The sequence below is a fragment of the Falco peregrinus genome, chromosome 1 (assembly GCF_023634155.1).
Source record: "Falco peregrinus isolate bFalPer1 chromosome 1, bFalPer1.pri, whole genome shotgun sequence".
Taxonomy (NCBI): domain Eukaryota; kingdom Metazoa; phylum Chordata; class Aves; order Falconiformes; family Falconidae; genus Falco; species Falco peregrinus.
The window spans coordinates 49,200,108-49,219,612 of record NC_073721.1 but is presented as its reverse complement, the minus strand read 5'-3'; the positions used below and the strand labels follow the sequence as shown (position 1 = coordinate 49,219,612).

At 40.5% G+C, this 19,505-nt stretch overlaps 2 protein-coding genes across 7 annotated transcripts; one reads left to right on the top strand and one right to left on the bottom strand.

Moving 5' to 3' along the window:
* The first annotated feature begins 77 nt into the window (after nucleotides 1-77).
* Nucleotides 78-14,215, top strand: STKLD1 (serine/threonine kinase like domain containing 1). Of its 6 annotated transcripts, XM_055814390.1 has the most exons (19): nucleotides 78-355; nucleotides 787-882; nucleotides 1,326-1,370; nucleotides 2,680-2,754; nucleotides 3,425-3,529; nucleotides 3,728-3,798; nucleotides 4,383-4,498; nucleotides 4,954-5,066; nucleotides 5,168-5,328; nucleotides 5,785-5,915; nucleotides 6,430-6,513; nucleotides 7,773-7,889; nucleotides 8,480-8,614; nucleotides 9,519-9,647; nucleotides 10,764-10,892; nucleotides 11,792-11,920; nucleotides 12,468-12,605; nucleotides 12,902-12,981; nucleotides 14,080-14,215. In XM_055814390.1, exons 1-19 carry the CDS (start codon nucleotides 341-343, stop codon nucleotides 14,125-14,127), a joined length of 1,917 nt encoding a protein of 638 aa, XP_055670365.1. In that variant the 5' UTR covers nucleotides 78-340; the 3' UTR covers nucleotides 14,128-14,215. The 6 variants fall into 6 exon arrangements, with proteins under 6 accessions (XP_055670365.1, XP_055670376.1, XP_027633849.2 ...); XM_055814401.1 differs by lacking the exon at nucleotides 787-882; XM_027778048.2 differs by lacking the exon at nucleotides 78-355 and having other exon boundaries at nucleotides 576-882; nucleotides 5,812-5,915.
* REXO4 (REX4 homolog, 3'-5' exonuclease) lies at nucleotides 13,451-19,465 on the bottom strand. Its single transcript, XM_055814411.1, is given in 9 exon segments — nucleotides 13,451-14,850; nucleotides 15,674-15,748; nucleotides 16,433-16,507; nucleotides 17,080-17,168; nucleotides 17,623-17,816; nucleotides 18,035-18,190; nucleotides 18,484-18,839; nucleotides 19,152-19,200; nucleotides 19,202-19,465. Coding segments are annotated over 9 exon segments (1,227 nt in total). The 5' UTR covers nucleotides 19,333-19,465; the 3' UTR covers nucleotides 13,451-14,748.
* Nucleotides 19,466-19,505: the final 40 nt, after the last annotated feature.

Here is a 19,505-nt window from a genome sequence, read left to right as displayed (position 1 = left end):
GGCGGGGCGGTGGCGCCGGGAGGGCGGGGAAGCCCCGCCCCTGCGTGCCGCCCTCTTAAAGGGGCCGCACACCCCGCTGAAGCAGTGCGTGGAGCAGCGGAGGGGGATACGGCTGTGCCGCCCCGTTTCTAATTTGTTTTTATTATTTTATTTATTTTTTCTTCTTTTCTCCTTCAATGTATAGCGGCAGCTTTTTGGTCTGAAAACGTCACCTGAGGGAAGGGGGAGTGCTCCCTGCCTGGCTCGGCCCTGTTAGGCACCCGGTGCCTGAGGGGCTACCTTGGGCCGGGGGCTCCCCACAGCCGCCCTGCCCTGCTGAGGGGCCGGGCACTGCTGCGCCATGGAGAGATACCAGGTGCTGGCCGAGGGGCTAGGCCCTGCTCGGCGGGAAGGGCCGGCTGCAGCCCTGTGGGTGCCGTAGGTGGGGCTGGGGGCTGTGTGTGGTACCTGGCCCTGGGGGGGCGGCTGCGGCCTGGGGGAGGGGGTGTGGGTACCCCGGGCATGCCAGTGCTGTGACCGTGGGGAGGGGCTGTCGGTGGCTCTGGGGGTGCGTGGCCTTGAGGGTGGGGGGGGGGGCACCGGGGCCTGCGCAGCGTTGAGGAGATGGGTGCTGCTCCCAGTAGTAGGAGGGAAATGATGAGGGTTTCCCGGGAGGGACAAGGCCTGTGGCCCTTCAGCCGGGGAGCTGGAGGTAAGTGCTGTGTGGAGAGCATCTGGGGAGGCAGGGGGCTGTGGTGCTGCTATTTGGAGCTGGGTGGGTGTATCAGTGTCGCCCCTGTGCTGCAGGTGCTGGAGCAGCTCCAGCCTGGGGCGCTAGGCACTGCGGTGGTAGCAGAACTGAAAACAGAGAAGAGTGCAGAGAAGAAGTACATAATAAAGCAGGTGAGAAGGTGGTTGCTAGGAAAACAGGAGTCTGTTGGTATGTTTGCCATCTCCATGGGCCCTTCTGATAGTAATGAACACGTTAGGTGGCTTAGCCGTTGAGTAAGGGTAGGCTTATGGCTTACTGTGCTGCTGCTTTGGAAATTAGAACATTCAGGTCACTTTATTAGAATATTGAGGTTAAAACTGGGCAAAGAGGAGCAGCCTATTTATGTCCGTCCAGTGTGTTTTCACCTGGCTCGCTGCTGCTTTGACAGTGTGGGAGAAGGACTGGTTAGCTGGTGTGAATTCATCTAACGCTCTGTTTCTGGCCATCTCCCAACAGAAAACTTACGCTAATTCATACCCAGTTTGCAGTTCCAGTCCTCTTGGCACAGTTGTACTGGCTTAAAGTTTGCCTGCCTTTATATTACAAACTCATCCTTGTCTTTTGTTTGGTGCAGGTTGAATGCATTGAAGAAAAGCGAGCAAATGAGGCCTTGAAGGAGGTATCAGTGCAGTTTTGCTTTACTACTTCATTTGCAAAGACCAAAGTCTTAGCGGAACAAAGCCTTTTATCTACAAGGATTAACTAAGTAAATAGTCAAGATGATCAGGTAGAACTATATGAGGGGTGTTCTCCCTGCCCTCTGCTTGACCTCAGACCAGGACTTTATATTGTTCTTTTATTTGAATATGTGGATTCAAATGGATAGCTGTTCTCAGAGGATAGTCCTTTTTCAGAGATTGTTTGTTTTGTGCTGAAGACAAAGAGCAAAGCTCACCCTTTTGGCCTTGAAGCTGAAGGAGACTCTTGGTCTGTTCATAGTTTATTTTCAATAACTAAGTTTCTAGTTAGCATTTCATTATATCTTAATTTCTCAGATGTTTTTTGGTGTGAATGATTTGACTGTTTTTCTTTCTTTGTTGTCCCTTATTTTTTGTGTGTGTATGCAAACTTGTTTCAGTGGCTTGAGTAAGAAGAAACATCAGAAATACTACTAGAATACCAAAATTTGTGTCAACAAAATATGTGAAGTAGCGCATGATGAATTAGTTTCAGAGTGTCCAGTAGGCATGATATCTGCAGTTGTAAATGAGTGAGAAGGCATGTCTGTACAGATGCTTCATCCTACTCAAGAGATGACCTCTTCATGTACTGAGACTGGCTTTACTGACGAAGTTTGATCCCATTTTTCTGTTGATGTACACATCTATTGAAATAAATGCAGTTGTGCCGACTGGGGGCATGGCTTTTCTTAGTTTTTCTGTTGTATTTGCACAGCCACAAACACGACTGTAGGAGAGTATGTTGAATTCTTTTTATCTTTTGTATCATCAGCAAATTTGCCGAAGTGATTGGTAACAGACTCCTACACGGAAACCAGGTTCAAGGAGATAAGCATCTCACTAGTGTCATGTTTTCTGAGGTTTGAGCTTGCATAGGGGTTACTGGAAAGAATGGTTACGCTAGAAAAATCATCTTGTCTTTCACATTCTAAGATGTGTTTTCAGGTTAGGAAGTTAAGAACTGAAGGAGGAGGTTATGTATCATCTCCTAAAGGAGCAGTTTATATCCTTGAATCTTGCAAGGCTTTTACAGCATCACATTGAGTAGAGTCTTAGCGAAATATTTTCCTTAACTTGATGCTTGTGCATGCAAATATGTAACAGAGCTTGCACATTCCAAGACTTTGATCAGACACGCAACATGACCAAGTCAGGACCTGGCTTAGGATATTATTTAGAGTTCTGTCAATGGGAAGGACTATGTAGTTGTATAGAAAGCTCTCTGTATCTTTCTTTTATTCTATGCAGGCCATGGATTTGCTAAAACTTCATCATCCAAACATCTGTACTTACAAGGAATTGTTTGTGACTTGGGATAATGAGGTGAGAATGAAATAGGATTGGGCAAACGGGCACACATGTTCAATGTTGTGGGCATGTGAGCATTTTTGAAGGTTTAAATTTGGGGTCATTAATGTGAGATACTAAAAGAGATTATTTGATCTGAAACAAGCCTGCTTTTTAAACTCCTAAATAAACATGCTGAAAAGCTGTGAAGTTACATGGATTGGAGTCTGTTGCATGGCAGTATTGCACACTGACTCACAGGTTCTGATGTGAATCAGCGTGCAGTACCAATTTTTCATGCAGGCATGAAAACATTTTTATAGGAGACTATAGGAAGCTGAAAGCCTTGACTAATTTGCAGATTTTTTCCAGTGCTCAGGCAAAATTTGTGTTGGTTTTACGGATGCATATTTGACTTGAATTGTCCCATATGGCTTCACATAAGATGCTTGATAATGGATTTTTTGTTATCTGCCCCCCCCCCCCCCCCCCCAAAAAAAACCCTAAAACCAACCAAAAAAACAACAAACATGCTGTATCTTTTATTAAAGAAAGTAAATATTGTCTCCTCTGTGAGAGATTAATATTCTCAGAACGCCTTGGTATTAGTGAACATGACAGCCATCAGTTTGGCCAGGTGCTTTCTTACTGGGTATGTTATTACCTGCAAAAAATTAAACAATTTTGGTGTAATGTTTTGTTACAGATATCATCTCTGTTCCTTTGTCTGGTAATGCAGTACTCGGGCCAAGGAGATCTTTCATCTGTAATCAAGGAAAAAAGGCAGAAGTCAGAAAAAATAACAGATGTGGTAAATGAAGAGGCATCTAGTTGAACTGACAGTCTCACTGCTTTTATATTTCTTACTCTGTATTTCCTCTTTCTCAAATCCTCCCCAAAACTTTCAAAGGCCAGTGTTTTGCTGAAGGGTGGTTTTGGACATTATCTTCCAAAAGGTATTTGGAAGTTATTCTGTTGGTTACACTTTCATGTATATTCCCCTCAACAGGTGATTCTGAAGTTTCTGGGACAGATGGTAGATGCTTTGTTTTATATACACAAACAAAATATTTTCCACAGGTGAGTAGAAATCTTGTTCTCTGTCTGGTCATTGTTCTTTGCAATGTCTGTTGGTTCAGCACAGCTGCTCAGAGGCAGTGAATTTTACTGTTCCAAAAGCGGGAGTAGGAGGCAGAAATTCTGGACTTCATATATAGATAAGTTTTCTGTGACTTCTGAAGTCATCTATTGAGTTTTGTCTAGAATTATCCATTTAAATGAGGTTTTCTCTGTGTTTAAATGTGCTGTAATTCTAATACTATTTTTAATACTAGAATATCTGTCATCTGTTAATGCTTACATTTTGGTGACTGATGGACAAGGTATACTTTGTATATCTAAAGTAAGAGACAACCATGGCATTCTACATACAGATAAATTTGTCACAATCACAAATTTTAAAGCATTTGGTTGATTATCACTTGTATATTTAAAAAAAACAACTAACAAAACACAAACAGAAAAAACCCAAAGCACTCACCACAACCCCCAAAACAAAAAAACCCCAAACCTAAACCTTCTAATGTGTAAAGATGCTGGCAACCTGTAGTTAGGTATCATTAGACTCTAATTTCACAGGCTGACAGAAAATATTTGTGTTGCAGAAATCTCAAGCCATCAAACATACTTGTGATTGGTGAAGCATCTTTCATGCTGAGCGACTTCAGTACAGAAACACTTATGACAGATGAGCTGAAATGGAAAATAAGAGTGGAAGAAAGTAGATATTTGGTTTTTTACTTCATTTTTAAAAGATTCAGTTATGGTGGATATTTGTAGTCCTTGGAGAAAAATCAGTGAAAAAGGAAAAAAATTATCTTCCCTCCCTGTTCTCTGCATTATGCTATTTGTATTCTAAAGTATGAATAGTATATTCATGGGCAGTTGCCTGCAGCATTAATTGTGTTCACAACTGAAAAATAAAGATACGTCTGTGAATCTCGGATACTGCAACAGATACCATTCCTTTTTAGCTTGATACATATGCAGTAACAACTTAGAAAATTGTTGATTAGTTATAGTGTGTTTCTTAGTCTTTTGTGGCATATTCCCAGTAAAAAATGTCTAATCTCTGCAGGATATCTCTAAATTATAAAACAATTGCCTGCAGTTCATGCAGAAAATGGTGTATAGTACAATGTCAGCAACATGACTGTATGATTCTTATTTCAACAGATAGCAAGTCTTGGATGGCTCCGGAAACATTTCATTTTTCTTTTACTGAGAAGTCTGACATCTGGTCTCTAGGTTGTATTCTACTTGACATGTCGACCTGCTTTGTTCTGAATGTATGTAATAATGTTTCATTATAGATTTAAAATGTCATGGGCCCGCCAGGATATCTGTAAATGAGTGTGTGAAAGCTCCTCTGGTACTACGCTTTTTACAGGCAGAAGAGATAACTTCATTGCTGCAGGATATTAGACGGGATACTGGCCGTCTTGAGGGAGTTCTAACACTAATGCAAAATGGAGATAACAGCTCTTCACCTTTATTTCCAATTTTATGTATGATGCTACAGATTCAGCCCAGCTTGAGACCCACAGCAAAGTGAGTTCTGGATGCTTTCCTTCTGTTATTTTTTTAGTCCTAAACATCACCTACCTTGACAAAGATGGGAATGTTAGCTACTTATTGAAAGAGATTGTCAAGGCTGCTGATCTTACTGCCTTGACGAATTGCATTATTAAGAGTCAAAGAGTTAGTCTTCATTCAGAAGTAGGCATTCTGATGTGTGAGGTGGTTTTTTTTGAAGAGTTACATTACAAACCATGTTATACACAATTTTACAAGCCATCAACTTGAAGTTGAGGCATGGCTTGCTCAGTGTAATTTCTTTCATTACCTGAAGTAAATTGTTTTTAAGTATTGTCAAAAATAATCCAGTCTTCAAGGAAGTATTATTAGCTTTTTATATCAAAATGAAACAAAGCCTGTAGAATTTTTTTTTTGGTAACTTAACTAGTTCTAACTTACAGGTAATGCTTTTGTTTCTCATAATTATAGGGATCTGACTGATGTTCCATTTATTAGGGAATGTCTAACCGCTGCTGGTGTGTCTTCAGTAAAACTGGAAAAGTCTTTGCCTCCCAAAGTAATAGATGTGCTCCTTGAAGGAGGAATTGAAAGTGTTCTAGGTAATAAGGAAAATAAAATTAATGTAATGGGGATTTTCCTAGGAAATAAACCATGTGTCTTCCAGTCAGCATGTATTCTACTTGAAAATGAATTATTGGGTGTTCATTTTACTTGAAATAAAATGGGATGCTATTTGGAGGAAGGATCACTTTTGTCAATTCATGCCAGCAAAGGATCTGCTCTGTTATTTTCCTTGGAAGTAAGGAAGTTATCTTAATGTGAGAAGGCTATTGGAATAATGCATTTAAAGCCCCTATCCCTGTTCTGATTTAATATTCAAACAGGTCTTCAAAATATATAATGCCAAATACACAATTATACAGGTGAATCATAACACTTTGTGATATTTAAATATTTGATGCCGTAGGGGAAAAGTTTTTCTCTTTTCAACAATCACAAATTACATTATTTTCATTTATATGAATTCAGTTCTTGCACAGAATAGAGAAAATCTGAGTGCTTTTTGTAAGTGTTTGTATCAGATGGTTAGAAGAATTTTCTTGGTTTATGTAGAATTCATGCAGGCTTTCTGGGATATAGAAGAAGTACAGGCTGAAGCTATTCAGCACCTTGCCAGCTTTGCAAGAGATAAAAGTGGTAAGGCACTGCTTTACTAATTTATTCTGCTCTTTCCTTACGTTTTGAGATAATAGGAAGAGGAAAAAATTTCTCATTACATTAAATGAGAATGAAATTTCTCTCTTCCTAGTTCTCATTTTTGGAATGTACTGGAATAGGCCACTAGTTGATGTGATTGTGTTGGTACTTGTTTTGTAAATGCTTTTGTCGAACAGCAGAGGTGTTTTACTGGATGAGAAAAATGGGCACTGGAAAAAAACAGTGATATTTCAGTTGGCAGCTAAGGTCAACTGGCAAACTGACATTTGAGGAAGGTAATTCATATCAGCATTGGGGCAACTTGGGGGTAATACCTAGGGCTGTAAGACAGAGCAAAAGGAAGCTACATATGTCTAGTTTGTGTGTCTAATAAAGCTGTGTGAGCGGAACTGTATGTTCTTCCAGCATCTGCACATCTTTCAGATTAATCTTTCAGATCAAGATTAATGTTTTCAAAGCACTATGTTACCTCAGTTATAAAATGCACTATCATTTGATAGTGATAGCATTTTGATGTTGTCATTGGCTTATGATGTTAAAGCACAGGGGTGTGCATATTTGTAATCAATAAGGAAAAATAATTTGGTTTTTTTCCAAAAATTAATGAATGGTTCTTCATGATTCTCATTCAAGCCTATTGATGGCAGCACAAGGCTGTGCATGCATCTGACTGACTTGTTTGGCACTTCTGCACCATGGCTTATCATGACTGATGCTCACAGCTTTTAGAGATCCATTTTGGGCATCTTCAAACCCATCCGTTTTTTCCTCAACACTTGATCATATATTTGCAGATACACTGAATAGCTGTGTTAGGTATTCCAAAAGCTCAAAGTCTTGCTAGAACTAGGGGCCCTGATGAAATACTTCCCTCCACAGGTTCTAAAAGTGTGGCTTTAGGCTCATGCACAATGTTCTGCTGCACAACTTGCTACATGACCAGTGAACAATGCCAGTGTGACTTAATGAGGAACGTGCTGGCTACACTTAGCTTGCATACGTTTGCAGCTGTCTTTAATAAAAGACATTTCTCATAGAGACTACAACATTCACTCTGTATTGTTCAATCTATACTTGTATTTTGTTCTCTTTGATTCAAGAGTGTTGTTTTGGTGTATCACACTGTCCACAGGGACTGTAATTTATTTGAAACTGGAACTGTTGTGCTTGGAGTATATATACTCACTGAGTCTTCTAAGCTGTGTAACTGAATGTTGTCTTAAATATTTTCCATGCAGCCTTGCCCTATTTGCCAGCGTTCACAGAGCTGATTACTTTTGCCATGAAGACTCATGTAGATTCTCTCAAGTTACAAGTAGACGGTTGCAGTTTATTGCTTGAAGTTCTTAGTCACGGTACAGTTACGAGACTTCCAACTTACCCTGATTAATACAGCCTATTTCTTGTAAAGTTAGGTGTAGTGGCTAAGGTTTTAAATCGGTCCAGTAATGATTTTAGGGGATAAATTTAAAGTAATAGAGGAATTCACTAGCTTTAATAAAGTTTGGATGCTCATGAACTTTCTTCAGGACTAGCGTACATTAATTCTGTGTTGGTGTTAATTTTAAATTTAAACCAGGCTACTGATCTTAGGCTACCAAGTTTGTTTTCGTGTTACGTAGAGTGTTACTAGACTGCATAAATAAGAGACTAAGTGTTCTGGAATTTAAAACCATAAAAGTATTTTTTGGTCTCTTGTGTGGTCCCTGCTGTCACTTTCTTGGCAACTTACCTCAGTAACACCTGATAGCGATACAAGCTTGAAAATAGCAAGAGTTGTGTCTCAAAAGAAAATTTTAAGTAACTTTTGGATATGTTATGTGAAGAAATGCTGTTAATGGAATGTTTTCCTTAGTCTGACAGCAGGGGGTTCAGACTTTATTCAAAGCCTGAATAAGGCTTTGAACTGAAATGTTTGTTCTGTTCAAATGTTTACTTTTGACAGCTCTAGAACAGGATGTGGTGATGGCCCTGGATGAGAATGTGACCAGCTGTCTGTTAGACACAGTGAGAAAACACTCTGAAAATGAAGAGTTACTTTCGTTGGTCTGCACATTATTGATGATGATTTCAGCCAGTGGTGGGTCACCTTGTTCACTTTTGGGGAATGTTCTTATGTTTCTCCTTTTATAATCTAATCTAAGATATAATTAAGAACTTGACTTCACTGAGAGATGTGGATGTCTGTAGGTACTACTTTAATAGTGGTAGAGAATGGCAAGACTGACTAGATATTGGTAAGATAACACTCCTGGAAGTGTTAGATACACTGCTGATGCTTCAGGTACTCACAGAATTATATTTACTAGAGTGGTCCTGCATTTCATCTTGTTTTAGAAACAAGTACAAACTGTGCAAATAGTAGTGGTTGGGAAAATGAGGGCACAGAACCTGGATTCTATTTTTGACTGTGCCACGGTGAATTGAAACTATCCTACTTAATTTCTCTACTTTGTTTTTTCTCCTGAGTTTGTAATTGTTATATATTTATAGTATTTTTTACTTGTTTTCAGTGTCAGTTCAACAGTCAACCATTTTTATAAATGGTTACAGAAGGATTTAACAGCAAGGGTGTAATCTAAAAAAAAAGTACAGTGTGTCAAGTACAAATAAACTTACCATCTAAGATCAAACTTTTTTTATACAGTGTTTCCTAATTCTGAAGCTGAGGTAGCTTGAATTGCTAGGTTGCAAAGATTTGAAAGGTAGTGTTTTATACCCTTGCAATTCCTTTTCTGCTTTGCAAATTTCAGGTCTGTAAGGAAAAAGGATGGCCAAACATCCTTTTGAAAGGGCTGCTTGTGCTAAACAGTATGGTTAAGTGCATCTTGTTAAAAGAATCTGGTCTGTTCTCTTGCTTTCTTTTGTTCCGCTGATGGTATCCTGTTACTGGTTTGTTACTGCTGTTTAAATATGTAATGCTGTCTGTTGCGAGGACAGTGAGTGGGACAAAAATACCAGATTCCATATAATTTGGTTTTCAGAAGTTGCTGCAGAGAATCTAAAGAAAGTTGGAGTAATTCCAGACCTCCTGTCAATTTTAAGAAATTATCTTCATAATGAAAAGATCTGCTTCTCTTGCTGTGGAGTTCTCTGGAGCTTGGCTGTGAGCGGTAAGTAGAACACAGCAAGTATTGTGCCTAGAGTCATGTGACTGAAAGGCAGCAGGTATTGTGCCTAAGGGGTTCAGCCATTCCTGTTGCTGGGACTGGATTTTTCTTCTTTCTCACATTCTGGAGAGATGTCTCCACAGCACTACTAGAATAACTTTAAGTGATCTGGAGTTATATGAGAGAAGACTAAAATCTAATGCAGACTTTAGCAAGCCTTCTTGTGATAAGGTTTCAAAGTCAAATTCTTACAGTTCAGGCCCAGATATGGCTTATGAGTAGACTGTCAGTAACGGAAGGGTACGCACAGTTTCTGGCTTGTCAGTCACCTGGGTTTTGCTCTGCTCTTAGCAGAGGGAGTGCAGTGAAAATAGCATATTAGGTTAGGTATCAGAATAGCATTTAGAATTAATAGCACCTTATTTCTTTGAATCACATTTCTCTTGGCAGCACTGGCGTAAGTCTTGAGTTGGACATCAAGATTTGCTTTTCCAGGAGAAATGTGACTGGCAAGGTGGCAAGTGTACTCTTCCCATTGCCTTAGAACTAAACTACTGTCACCTGACAGTATTGGAGAGTCATGGGTGATGGATTGAGCTGACCCCTTCTAATGAGACCATGCTGGGAGTTTTTTAGGGGATTTGTTTCTATGACATGTTCTTGTCTAGGTGTATGGTGTTGCAATCATTAAGGAAGGCTGAAAGCACAGAATGTGCACAATTGTACTTGGTGTGTTTTATTCCCTCTGTGCAGCAAACCATCCATTTAATTTAAGGAACTAAATATCCATCCTGCAGACCGTATTCTGTCGAAAAGGTAGTTATTTTTGGAGGTTTCTTACTGTGATCCCCATGTATAATTTAAATGGCAAAGAACTTCTCCAGGAGCCAGTTTTCAGCTTTCTGCAATAAACATTACTGTCAGTTCTGTAAAATTTGAGTGTGGTTTTGTACATTTTGGATTCCTTCCCTCTGCTGTTGTCCATACTAAAATAATGTCGCAGTACTCCAATGGTATCACCCGTTAGGTTTTACTGATACATGCACATTGTAAGTCAAATTGTGACATTATTACTTGATTAAATAACTGATGCATTCCCTTTTTGTTACGGTAATTCAGAGAATAATGTAGACAAAGCATTGCTGAAAAGTGCTGTTCCTGTGACCTCTGCGGTCCTTCAAGAGCACCTCCAGAACGGCACAGTTACGGAGTCTGCTTGCTCAGCTCTATGGGCATTGTCACTCCAAGGTGTGTTTTCCTTTTCTCCTTGTCCCCTGTGTATGGAAAAGGCTAGTGTGCCAGACCACGTCTGCCAGTGAGGAGCCTTGAAACACAGGCTGCTTGGCCTTAGCAGGCTCTGCAGATGGCAGCAGAGTTTGGAACTTGTATCCTCTCTTAACCAGTCTTCCCTGTACTTGCTCTCTAACGCTCCCTAATGAAGCCATTTTTGATGAGCTGTAGCAATTATATAACTAGGTACCGATAACGATTACTGTAACGATGGGCAGCTACGACAACCCCCATTGTGCAGAGCACTCCAGCTTATCTCTTAAGACCAACAATCCCATTTGTGTTACTCCTTTGAACATAGCATTAGTGCTGTGCAGCATGGGCTGGGAGGTTTGGGTTTATGCCATTTGCTTTTTAAATTGGGAACTGTATTTCAGATTAAAAAATAAAGTATCACTGTCATTATCATGTGCACTAAAGAACACATTCTTGCAGTACTGCTCTGTCTTATTTCTTCCTCATGAAAGAATATTGCTGTATGTTTACCTGCTGCCCTGTGCTTAACGCCATTGTTTTCACCAAGATGAGCTGAATAAACACCCTGAGCAATCTCATTTCAAGTACCCATCAGCAGAACAAGCTGGATATTCAGGACTGGCCATTCCTTTTGGCTTGGAAAATGAAAGGGAATCTTGGCACAGAAGATATATCAGAAATTTCTCCTAGACCTGGATCAAGTCACGATAAAGACTTTATTTGGCCTTTTGTACTGCAGTACAGGCTTTCACATGCTTTTTTGTAATTTTTCACATAATTACAAAGTCCTTTTAGAGCCAAAATTTGAAATGCTGAGGAGCATTTTGAAGGTTTTTGAGAATATTGAAGCTTTGGGGTTTTGTGTGTGGTTTGCTTTTAAGGTTGCTTAACTGAAAATGAGTATGAGCCCATAACAGCGCTTCTGCTGGATGCACTCAGGAAGAACCCAGAAAGACCAGTGCTGGTGAAGAATACCTGCCAGGCGTTAGCAAGCCTTCTAAGGCTATCTGGTAACATTCAGCAATTCTTTTTTTATTAATAGCAAATCAGCTCAGAAGTGGATGTCTCTGTATAGTTCAAGAGTTCATAGTGGGATTGGGATTGACATCTGTCCTGCCGAGTTAATCTTTTCTTGCAGGACAGAGTGGAAGAGGAAATAGTGAAACTGAAGGTGCAAATTTTTTTTCTTTCCACAGACCCAACATGCATGTGTGAGAAGTATTAGATCAGTATAATCAGATCTATTAGTAACTTGAGAGTGTTTTGTTATATTACAATGAAGTTGTTTCAACAGTGTAAAAGGGTCGAGCTGAATCAATGTGAAAACAATAAACATTCAAATACCACTTCTGTCCTGCATGACAGTGTCAGCTGCATATATGGTCTTGTACTTGTTGCCCAGATATGCTTCAGCATAGCTTTTAGGAAGACTGAAAGTAATGGGCATGACTTCCTGGAAAAAATATTACATGTGTGCTAGCTGGAGCAGCGGATTGGAAAGCAGATAATGCAGTTTGCAGTGATCAGTGAGCCCAGCAGTGTTTGTCTCCCTTTCAGAAATATCAGCTTTGAGATTTATAACGGATTCAAAAGGCAGTGGAATAAACCTGATCGAAGATGCCTACCACCTTCACTTTGATAATCCAGAAGTGGTGGAAACCATCTGTATGCTGATTAATGAGATGGCTCAGTATGGTGAGATAGTGTGGTATTTGTTGAGTCTCTTCCTCTCCTTCACTCCCAAAAGAAAACTGTAACAGCAGCTGCTCAGGGTCAGGAAAGACTTGGGTATCTGAGAAGGGAGGATGAATTAGAACCGAGAGTTCATTCCACTTGTTCTTGAATAATTATAAATGCCACTCTGATGTTACAACACTGTAACTTGATCTTATGTGATCTTGCCTTCTCTTTGTGTAGATCTGTCCTTTCTGCTCTCCTTTAGCTTCAGCCTTGTGAGTAACCGTCAATTATCCTGCTCGTTTACATTACAGATGATGTTGTGCTGGATATGCTGTCCCAGAAAATGGAAGACCTGCTGTCTGAAATAAAAATCCGGTTTCCATCTAGCATGGTACGTAGAAGTCCCTGATAATAGGAGTTGGATGCTTAGCCTGTTATTTCTGGTTATGGATTTTATAATTTTCAAATAGTTGGAATTACATAGTGTAGAAACTTACAGAATTAAGTGTATGAGAAGAGTGAGTTTGTAAGAATATTTCTAACTACTGAAAACAAGTAGTTGGAATGTTTTTTTCCTTTATGCTGTAATTTTTTTTAAGACTGTTCTGGTCTTTTGCAACATTGTATTGCATTAATTTACCACATCCTTCACACTAAGACAGGCTAAAGTTTACAGGAATAAAGCATAAGTATATTATATCCAGTTATTTTTTTGCAAGTGGCATCCTTAAAAAATAAAACCCCAAAACCCAACAAAACAAGCCCTTGTCACAGTTTGTCTGAAGATTTAACTTATAAATTAAATTTCAACAATAGTCATACTGAAAAAAGGTAACTGTTGAGACACCAGAAACGGCAAGGTTATTCAAGCTATTTATTGTGTTACACTAGTATTACCTTTGCAACAGCTTGCTGTCAAGAAACTAGTAATTAGAAGTTTGTTCATCGAGCCAACAGAACTGGTTAGTCTTATAACATTGCTCTTTAGTTACACGTAAGGCTGTTTACATAACTTGTCTTAAAGACAGTTAAATGCAGACTTGCTCTCCTGTGTCTCCTGCATGCATTGCCTGTGCTGTTTTAATGAACGCTGCAGCTCAAAGGTAATGCAGAAAAATCATGAAAGAAGAAAGCTCCCTCTTCCGTTGTAAACCTTATTCATCGTTCCTCATGTCCCACTGACAGCACAGACAGACCAGAACACTCTCATTCTAGCAATAGAGCATGTGACATGCAACTGCTAAATCTCCAAAACACATTCCTTGTAACCTTCCAGTATCCATTTAGATTATTTAAATCATAGCTTTAGTATTCAGTCTGGTAATGATAGCTCCTTTGGATTTTGCAGAATCAGACCCCACAAAGGTTTAAAACACCAGCCACTTTAAAGACCTATGTTAGATACAGTGTTTTTATTAATAAAAGAATATAAAAATAAGTGAAGCAACAAGGTAACCTTTTATTTGACAATTCTCACATTTCTCTCCAGGAGATAATGACCCTTGTGGATGCAACGCTTCTGAAACTGCAGAAGTAAAAGAATTTTTTTGTACAAGAACAAGATTTGTACACTTCTGGTTCAGATAAAAAAGCTTGGATCCTTCAGAAATACCGTAAAGGATTTTTCTCACCAGAAAGATTAATATTGGGCTATTAATAATATATAAACAGTTATATATTCTGCTCACTTAGGTATCACAACTGTGAGACTAACAGCAGTAAATAAGAATTCACTTTACTTTGTAGACTTTTAAGTATCTGAAATAAAGATTTTTAGTCTTGGGAGTTTCAGCAAACCAATAACAGTTTCTTCCTTCATCTAGTGTAATTTAAAACCACCTTTTTTTTTTAAAAAAAAACACTTATTCAGTGTATATTTCCTTTGCGGAAATTTAACTGATGAAGTACTTAACAAATGCAGGCATTTGTTATGAGTATTGTTTAAAGACAATAGTAGGCATTAGGCATAGGTACCATCCAGAAAGGGGATACTAGCAGTATTCTTGTGTGGCAACATTCAGGTACCAGGTTAGATGTATTGCCTTTTGATTGGTGTTTATGAAGTAGCTGCTGTCCGTTCTGAGTTCTTTCTAGATTTGCCCTGGAATGTGACACAAAACCAGCAAATGCTGCAGATAAAAACACAGGGTAGAATCATTCAAGTTTTACAATTTTTGTTGTTAGATTTGTTCTTAACAGCAGCTTCCCATTTCTTTTTCTCTAAGGTGTACAGTCTCATAGCTGCTTGTGCATCCTGAATCTAAAAGAGAACAGAAGCAACAGGAGGTTTAATGAAACATAGCTGAATCATGGTTTAAGAACATTGTTGTTAATAAGCAGCTAAATCTTCCATCACTTTAATACATCCTTTCATTTAACATTTCATAATCTCTTTCTAGATTTAGGTTCTGTGACTAGTGGAGGGGATGAGTATGTATTCAGACTGCACGGCCCACCACAAGGCTACGTACTTCTCTTTCTGATTGTGAGCTGGAAAGCCATAATGGAAAAAATACTCTTGATACAGAAAATACATTGATATATATATATATTGAAAAATACTCGATATGGTATCTTGGAGATATCTTTTTGATACTCTTGTGAGAGTACGTGGTCACAATTTGCCCTGCTTCTTCAGTTCATTGCTCTGCTATATCCTCCTGTCCACTGAAAGAAAGGAACTAGCTCCTGAGATTCAGTAGTAGGCTCTCAAGCTATTTTATGCAACCTACCACAATACAGTGGTGCAGGGTGCTGCTTGTAAGGTAAGCTGTCAATACTTGAGAATTACTTTTTTCCCCTGGGGATCTTCAATAACAAGAATTACTATTTAAGCAAAATACAGTTGACTTGTGCAAAATAAGTTGAAAATAAGAAAGTAATCAAAGTGTTATGAGACATGCAATGGTAAGCAAGCTTCAGTGACAATCTCACTGCAGGATGGTGTCCCAGCAGAGCTTGCTAACTTTCAATAAGAGACTAGATGGAAGCCACAGCATTCTGGATTGAACCCAGATCCTAGAGCTAATGTGTAGTACCTTGCTGATCTACCCAAAAATGTTATGTTCTGATGAGATACATACTGAGCAGTGCTCCGATGTCTGCACTTGAACATTCAACAGTCTCTCACAGAGCAGTTTCAATGATGGCCGCCCGTTCTAGAAACAGAAAAGGTAGAATCGTGCTGTCTTGCACTATTTGAAAAACATACATAGATGTGTATGCATATATAAATTATTCATTTAAGTGTACTCCTCAAAGTACAGCACATCTCAGCTTCTACTTGTGAACTGTCAAGAATAATGAATTATAAGCTTTATGCATGCACTGCTGAAAGGATTTTTTGTATTACCATAATCTTAAGGTTTGTTTGTTGTGAAAAAGAAAACCTGAGTTTGTAGTTACAAAATTTAAAGTATCTCCCTATAATCTGAACCTTTACTCCTGCAGAAACGTGAAGCCATTATTTTTTTTATATCCCTACGGAAATGATACCATTAAGATGACTGCATAAGCCTTACCACAAGGAGGACTATCATCTTATTTTGCTGTCCAGAAAAGCATTACAAAGACCATGCAAGTGCTCAAGAATGTAAGAGCCACTAGATTTTGTGCACAGGTATTACTGGTGATGTTTGCACTGAACTATGTAACTTGGTGATTATTTCAATCACTAAGCATTCAACTAGACAAGGATTTTTGAATGACAAAAGACTGGCATCACCATTTCAGGTAGGAAAGAAGGAACAGGGTCAGGTAGAGGCGAGTGTAGGAGTGAGCTAGCAGCTGGGGGTCAGCAGCTCAAGAGTCAAATGAGGCTCGCCTTCCCATCAGTTTCTTACCTTGACTCTCTGTCTGAAAGGCTTGTATTTTTGTGTGTCACGTATCTTCTTCTGAGGGTGATCAAGAAATAGGACCTAGAAGAAATTACATTTCCAGTCCAAAAGTGTGCTGTTGCATGGAACTTTATACAGGTGAACGTAGAGCTTCCTGCTGTTCCCTTCCATCCGTTGCAAGAGACAGTTCAAACCCATGAATGAACCCAGACACTGGCTGGGCTCAAGAACCACAGTTCTACTTGGGTATGAGAAACAAATTAATCTGGAGGCACTGCCTGCAGAGACTACCTGCAGTGCTGGTACGGCATGACATAAGATAGCTGTCTCTGGTAACCATGACCAGACTGCTGAGCTCTGGGGACTAAGCAAACATGCAGACGGGCTTTTGCATCATTCTGTTTCTTTCCTGGCTCTTTAGGAGGCAGATCAGTGCTATTAGCAACAGAGTTTGGAAGCTGAAGAACTTTAGTGAGCAAGTGGCTAGGGCTCTAATTGATGTAGCATGAAATTACAAGAAACTGAGGTAACAGTGATAAAGCCGTAGTTCCCAGGAGTTCAGGTATGTTCATCTGAATAATGTGTTAGAAATTTAATCAATTTTAAATCTTTTGGAGCCTTGTCCCTAAAGTAACAAACATGCAGCCGTATACCTTTAAATCATTGCGTAAAGCATGTCCAACTAAAATCCTCCCATTTAAGATGTTGGCGACCTCCTTCTGAACTGTTTTAAAATCTTCACCTAAAAATACCACACAAGGAAATGCTTGCCATTATATGCATAAGACAACTAAGCGGTTGTTTCAGCAGCTAAAACAGTGCATCTTTGCTGTGAAAGCAATTGTATCCTTAGGACTGCAGTTACATACATTTGAATAGTATGCTAAATCTTCTGCTTGTCAGAAGAGCGTAGAGAATTCCATAAAGAACATAGCAATAGAAGCAAATAAACTTCCTATTATTCCCATAACATAATTCACAAGTTAATTTTTTCTAGGGCATTAGCGACTACTCTATAAACTAAGTACTTCCCATGGTGGGGTTTTTTTAGCATTCAGACTACATTTTGTTTTCCATTTACCAAAATAGGTCTAAAACTTTTCCGAAGTCAGCCAGTAATGTTTCTGTGATAACCTGTTACATTTTTCCCTCCTGAAAGAACTTTTTTTTTTTTTTTAAAAAAAAAAAACTCCTACCTGTATTTATGTTCTCAGGGCGTATGCCACTAACAGCTGTTCTGTAATCAGTCACCTCTTCTGTAGGCTTGACATACTTGTCATAAACGCACTTTCCAAATTGATTCACGATGGACACACGAGCCACAATACTGTCTTCACCCTTTGGTCCCACTCCCACCATCTCACAGTCCATGGCTACAGCTCGTGTCAGCCTAAAAGACAAAGGACAGCATGGTGACACCTCTGTTACAGCAACCCCACAGCGGAGTTCACAAGGTGCACACGTCAATATGAACTGGGGAAACTCAGCAATTTATCTGTCAGCAGATGCAGGGAGATGTCAGCTTATGCTGTGCACCTGCAAATCACAGTTATTGGAAGATAATCTCAATGCCTCTGCTGCCATCCTTCCCGCTGGAATGCCACTCACCCTTCAGAAGCCTTTTCTTTAACCAGCACCTGCTCCGCAGACTGTTTGGGTTGGCCTGTTTCAAGTCCCAGATTTCTTCTAGCAATTTTTGCTGCTTCAGGTCCTATTGCTGCTTCAATATCGTTTGGATCAACGTCATCAAACCAGATTTCAGCCCTGGTAAGTAAAGATTTAATTACATTTAATGGTCTTAAAGGAGTCTTGCACCTTTATATTGTAGAAAAAACATACTTATTTTTTAAATCAAGAAATTATCCCCAGGAAAATTAGTCTAGTACTGTCACCTATGCAGGTTTGTTGCTATATCTGAGGAGCAGGGGCAGCATGTGTCTTATTTCTCTCCAAAACTTAGTCTGGAAGAAGCTGTTTAGAATGTACTGCTCTGTGCTCCTTAAGTACACCTCCCAAAATAAATATCCACATACACATATGATGCCTGAAGTACTCACTCTTTGGGTTGCTCCTCTGCGTGTTCTTCAGCTTTCCTCCTCTTATGTTTTATATTACCTTTCTCCTTTAAAATACTGCCATTTTTCTTTTTTTCTTTGCAGCCTTTTCCACCGCTTTTGGTACTATTTAATTTCTCATCCACTGCAACGCTCTTGGATTTTTCCTTAGCCAGAGGAGGGCTGTCTTTAGCAGAACCATTGCCTGTTTTATGTGTGGATTTGGCCTTCACCACATTCCCATTCCCATTCACAGCTGGGACTCCCTGGCCATTTCCCACTTTGACTGGGTGCTTTGTCGTGAATGTTTGACACGCAGAAAGAGACTCATTAGCGCTATTTGCCTTTTGCTTGAGTAGCTAGAACAAACAAACAAAACAAAAAAAGGGAAAAAAGGATTGTTTCCCTCCACTTCTGATCCAGCACCTCTCCTGAGGGCTCCTGGCATCCTGCCTTTCATGGCTGCTTGGCACCATCCGGCTCGGGCCATCCCAGGTGCCTGCCCACCGCACTTTCTTGACACAATAATATCTATTTTTTTTCGTAATTACCACATACAAAGCAGAACCGCATTCAGAGAAGGGCAGGATGCCCCCCGGGCGCCTCCCCCGCCCCAGGCCCCCGGGGATGCCTCCGGCTCGCCCCAGCCGGGTGCCCCGGTCCCCCCTCACCTCCTGCAGCGCCTTCCAGTTGGAGGAGAACTCCCGGGGGCTGCGGGGGGGGGGCCGCCGCCATGCCGGGGCCTTGTGGCGCGGGCCCCGCCGCCGCTTCCCCACGGCCGCGCCGGGCCTTCCTCTTCCTCCTCCTGCCCGTCCTGCGGGCCTCGGGCTCCGCGGGGCCCTGCTTCGCCATGCGGCCCCCCAGCCCCCGCGGGGCGGCGAGTCCCAACCGGGCCGAGGCTGCAGCTCCCCGCCAAGCCGGGGCCGCGACCGGGGCCGCGCAGCGCCGCACCCGCCCGGTGGGGAACGCAGGCCCGCGCTTCGGTTCCGGGCTCCTGCTGGGCCTACGGCGGGGAGGGCCTGGCA

Coding starts and splice junctions, on each gene's coding strand:
- STKLD1 (XM_013305757.3), top strand. CDS start 604: ATGGGTGCTGCTCCCAGTAGTAGGAGGGAAATGATGAGGGTTTCCCGG. Junction 3,799..4,382: donor AAACAAAATATTTTCCACAG/GTGAGTAGAAAT, acceptor TTTGTGTTGCAG/AAATCTCAAGCCATCAAACA. Junction 5,067..5,167: donor CGACCTGCTTTGTTCTGAAT/GTATGTAATAAT, acceptor CGCTTTTTACAG/GCAGAAGAGATAACTTCATT.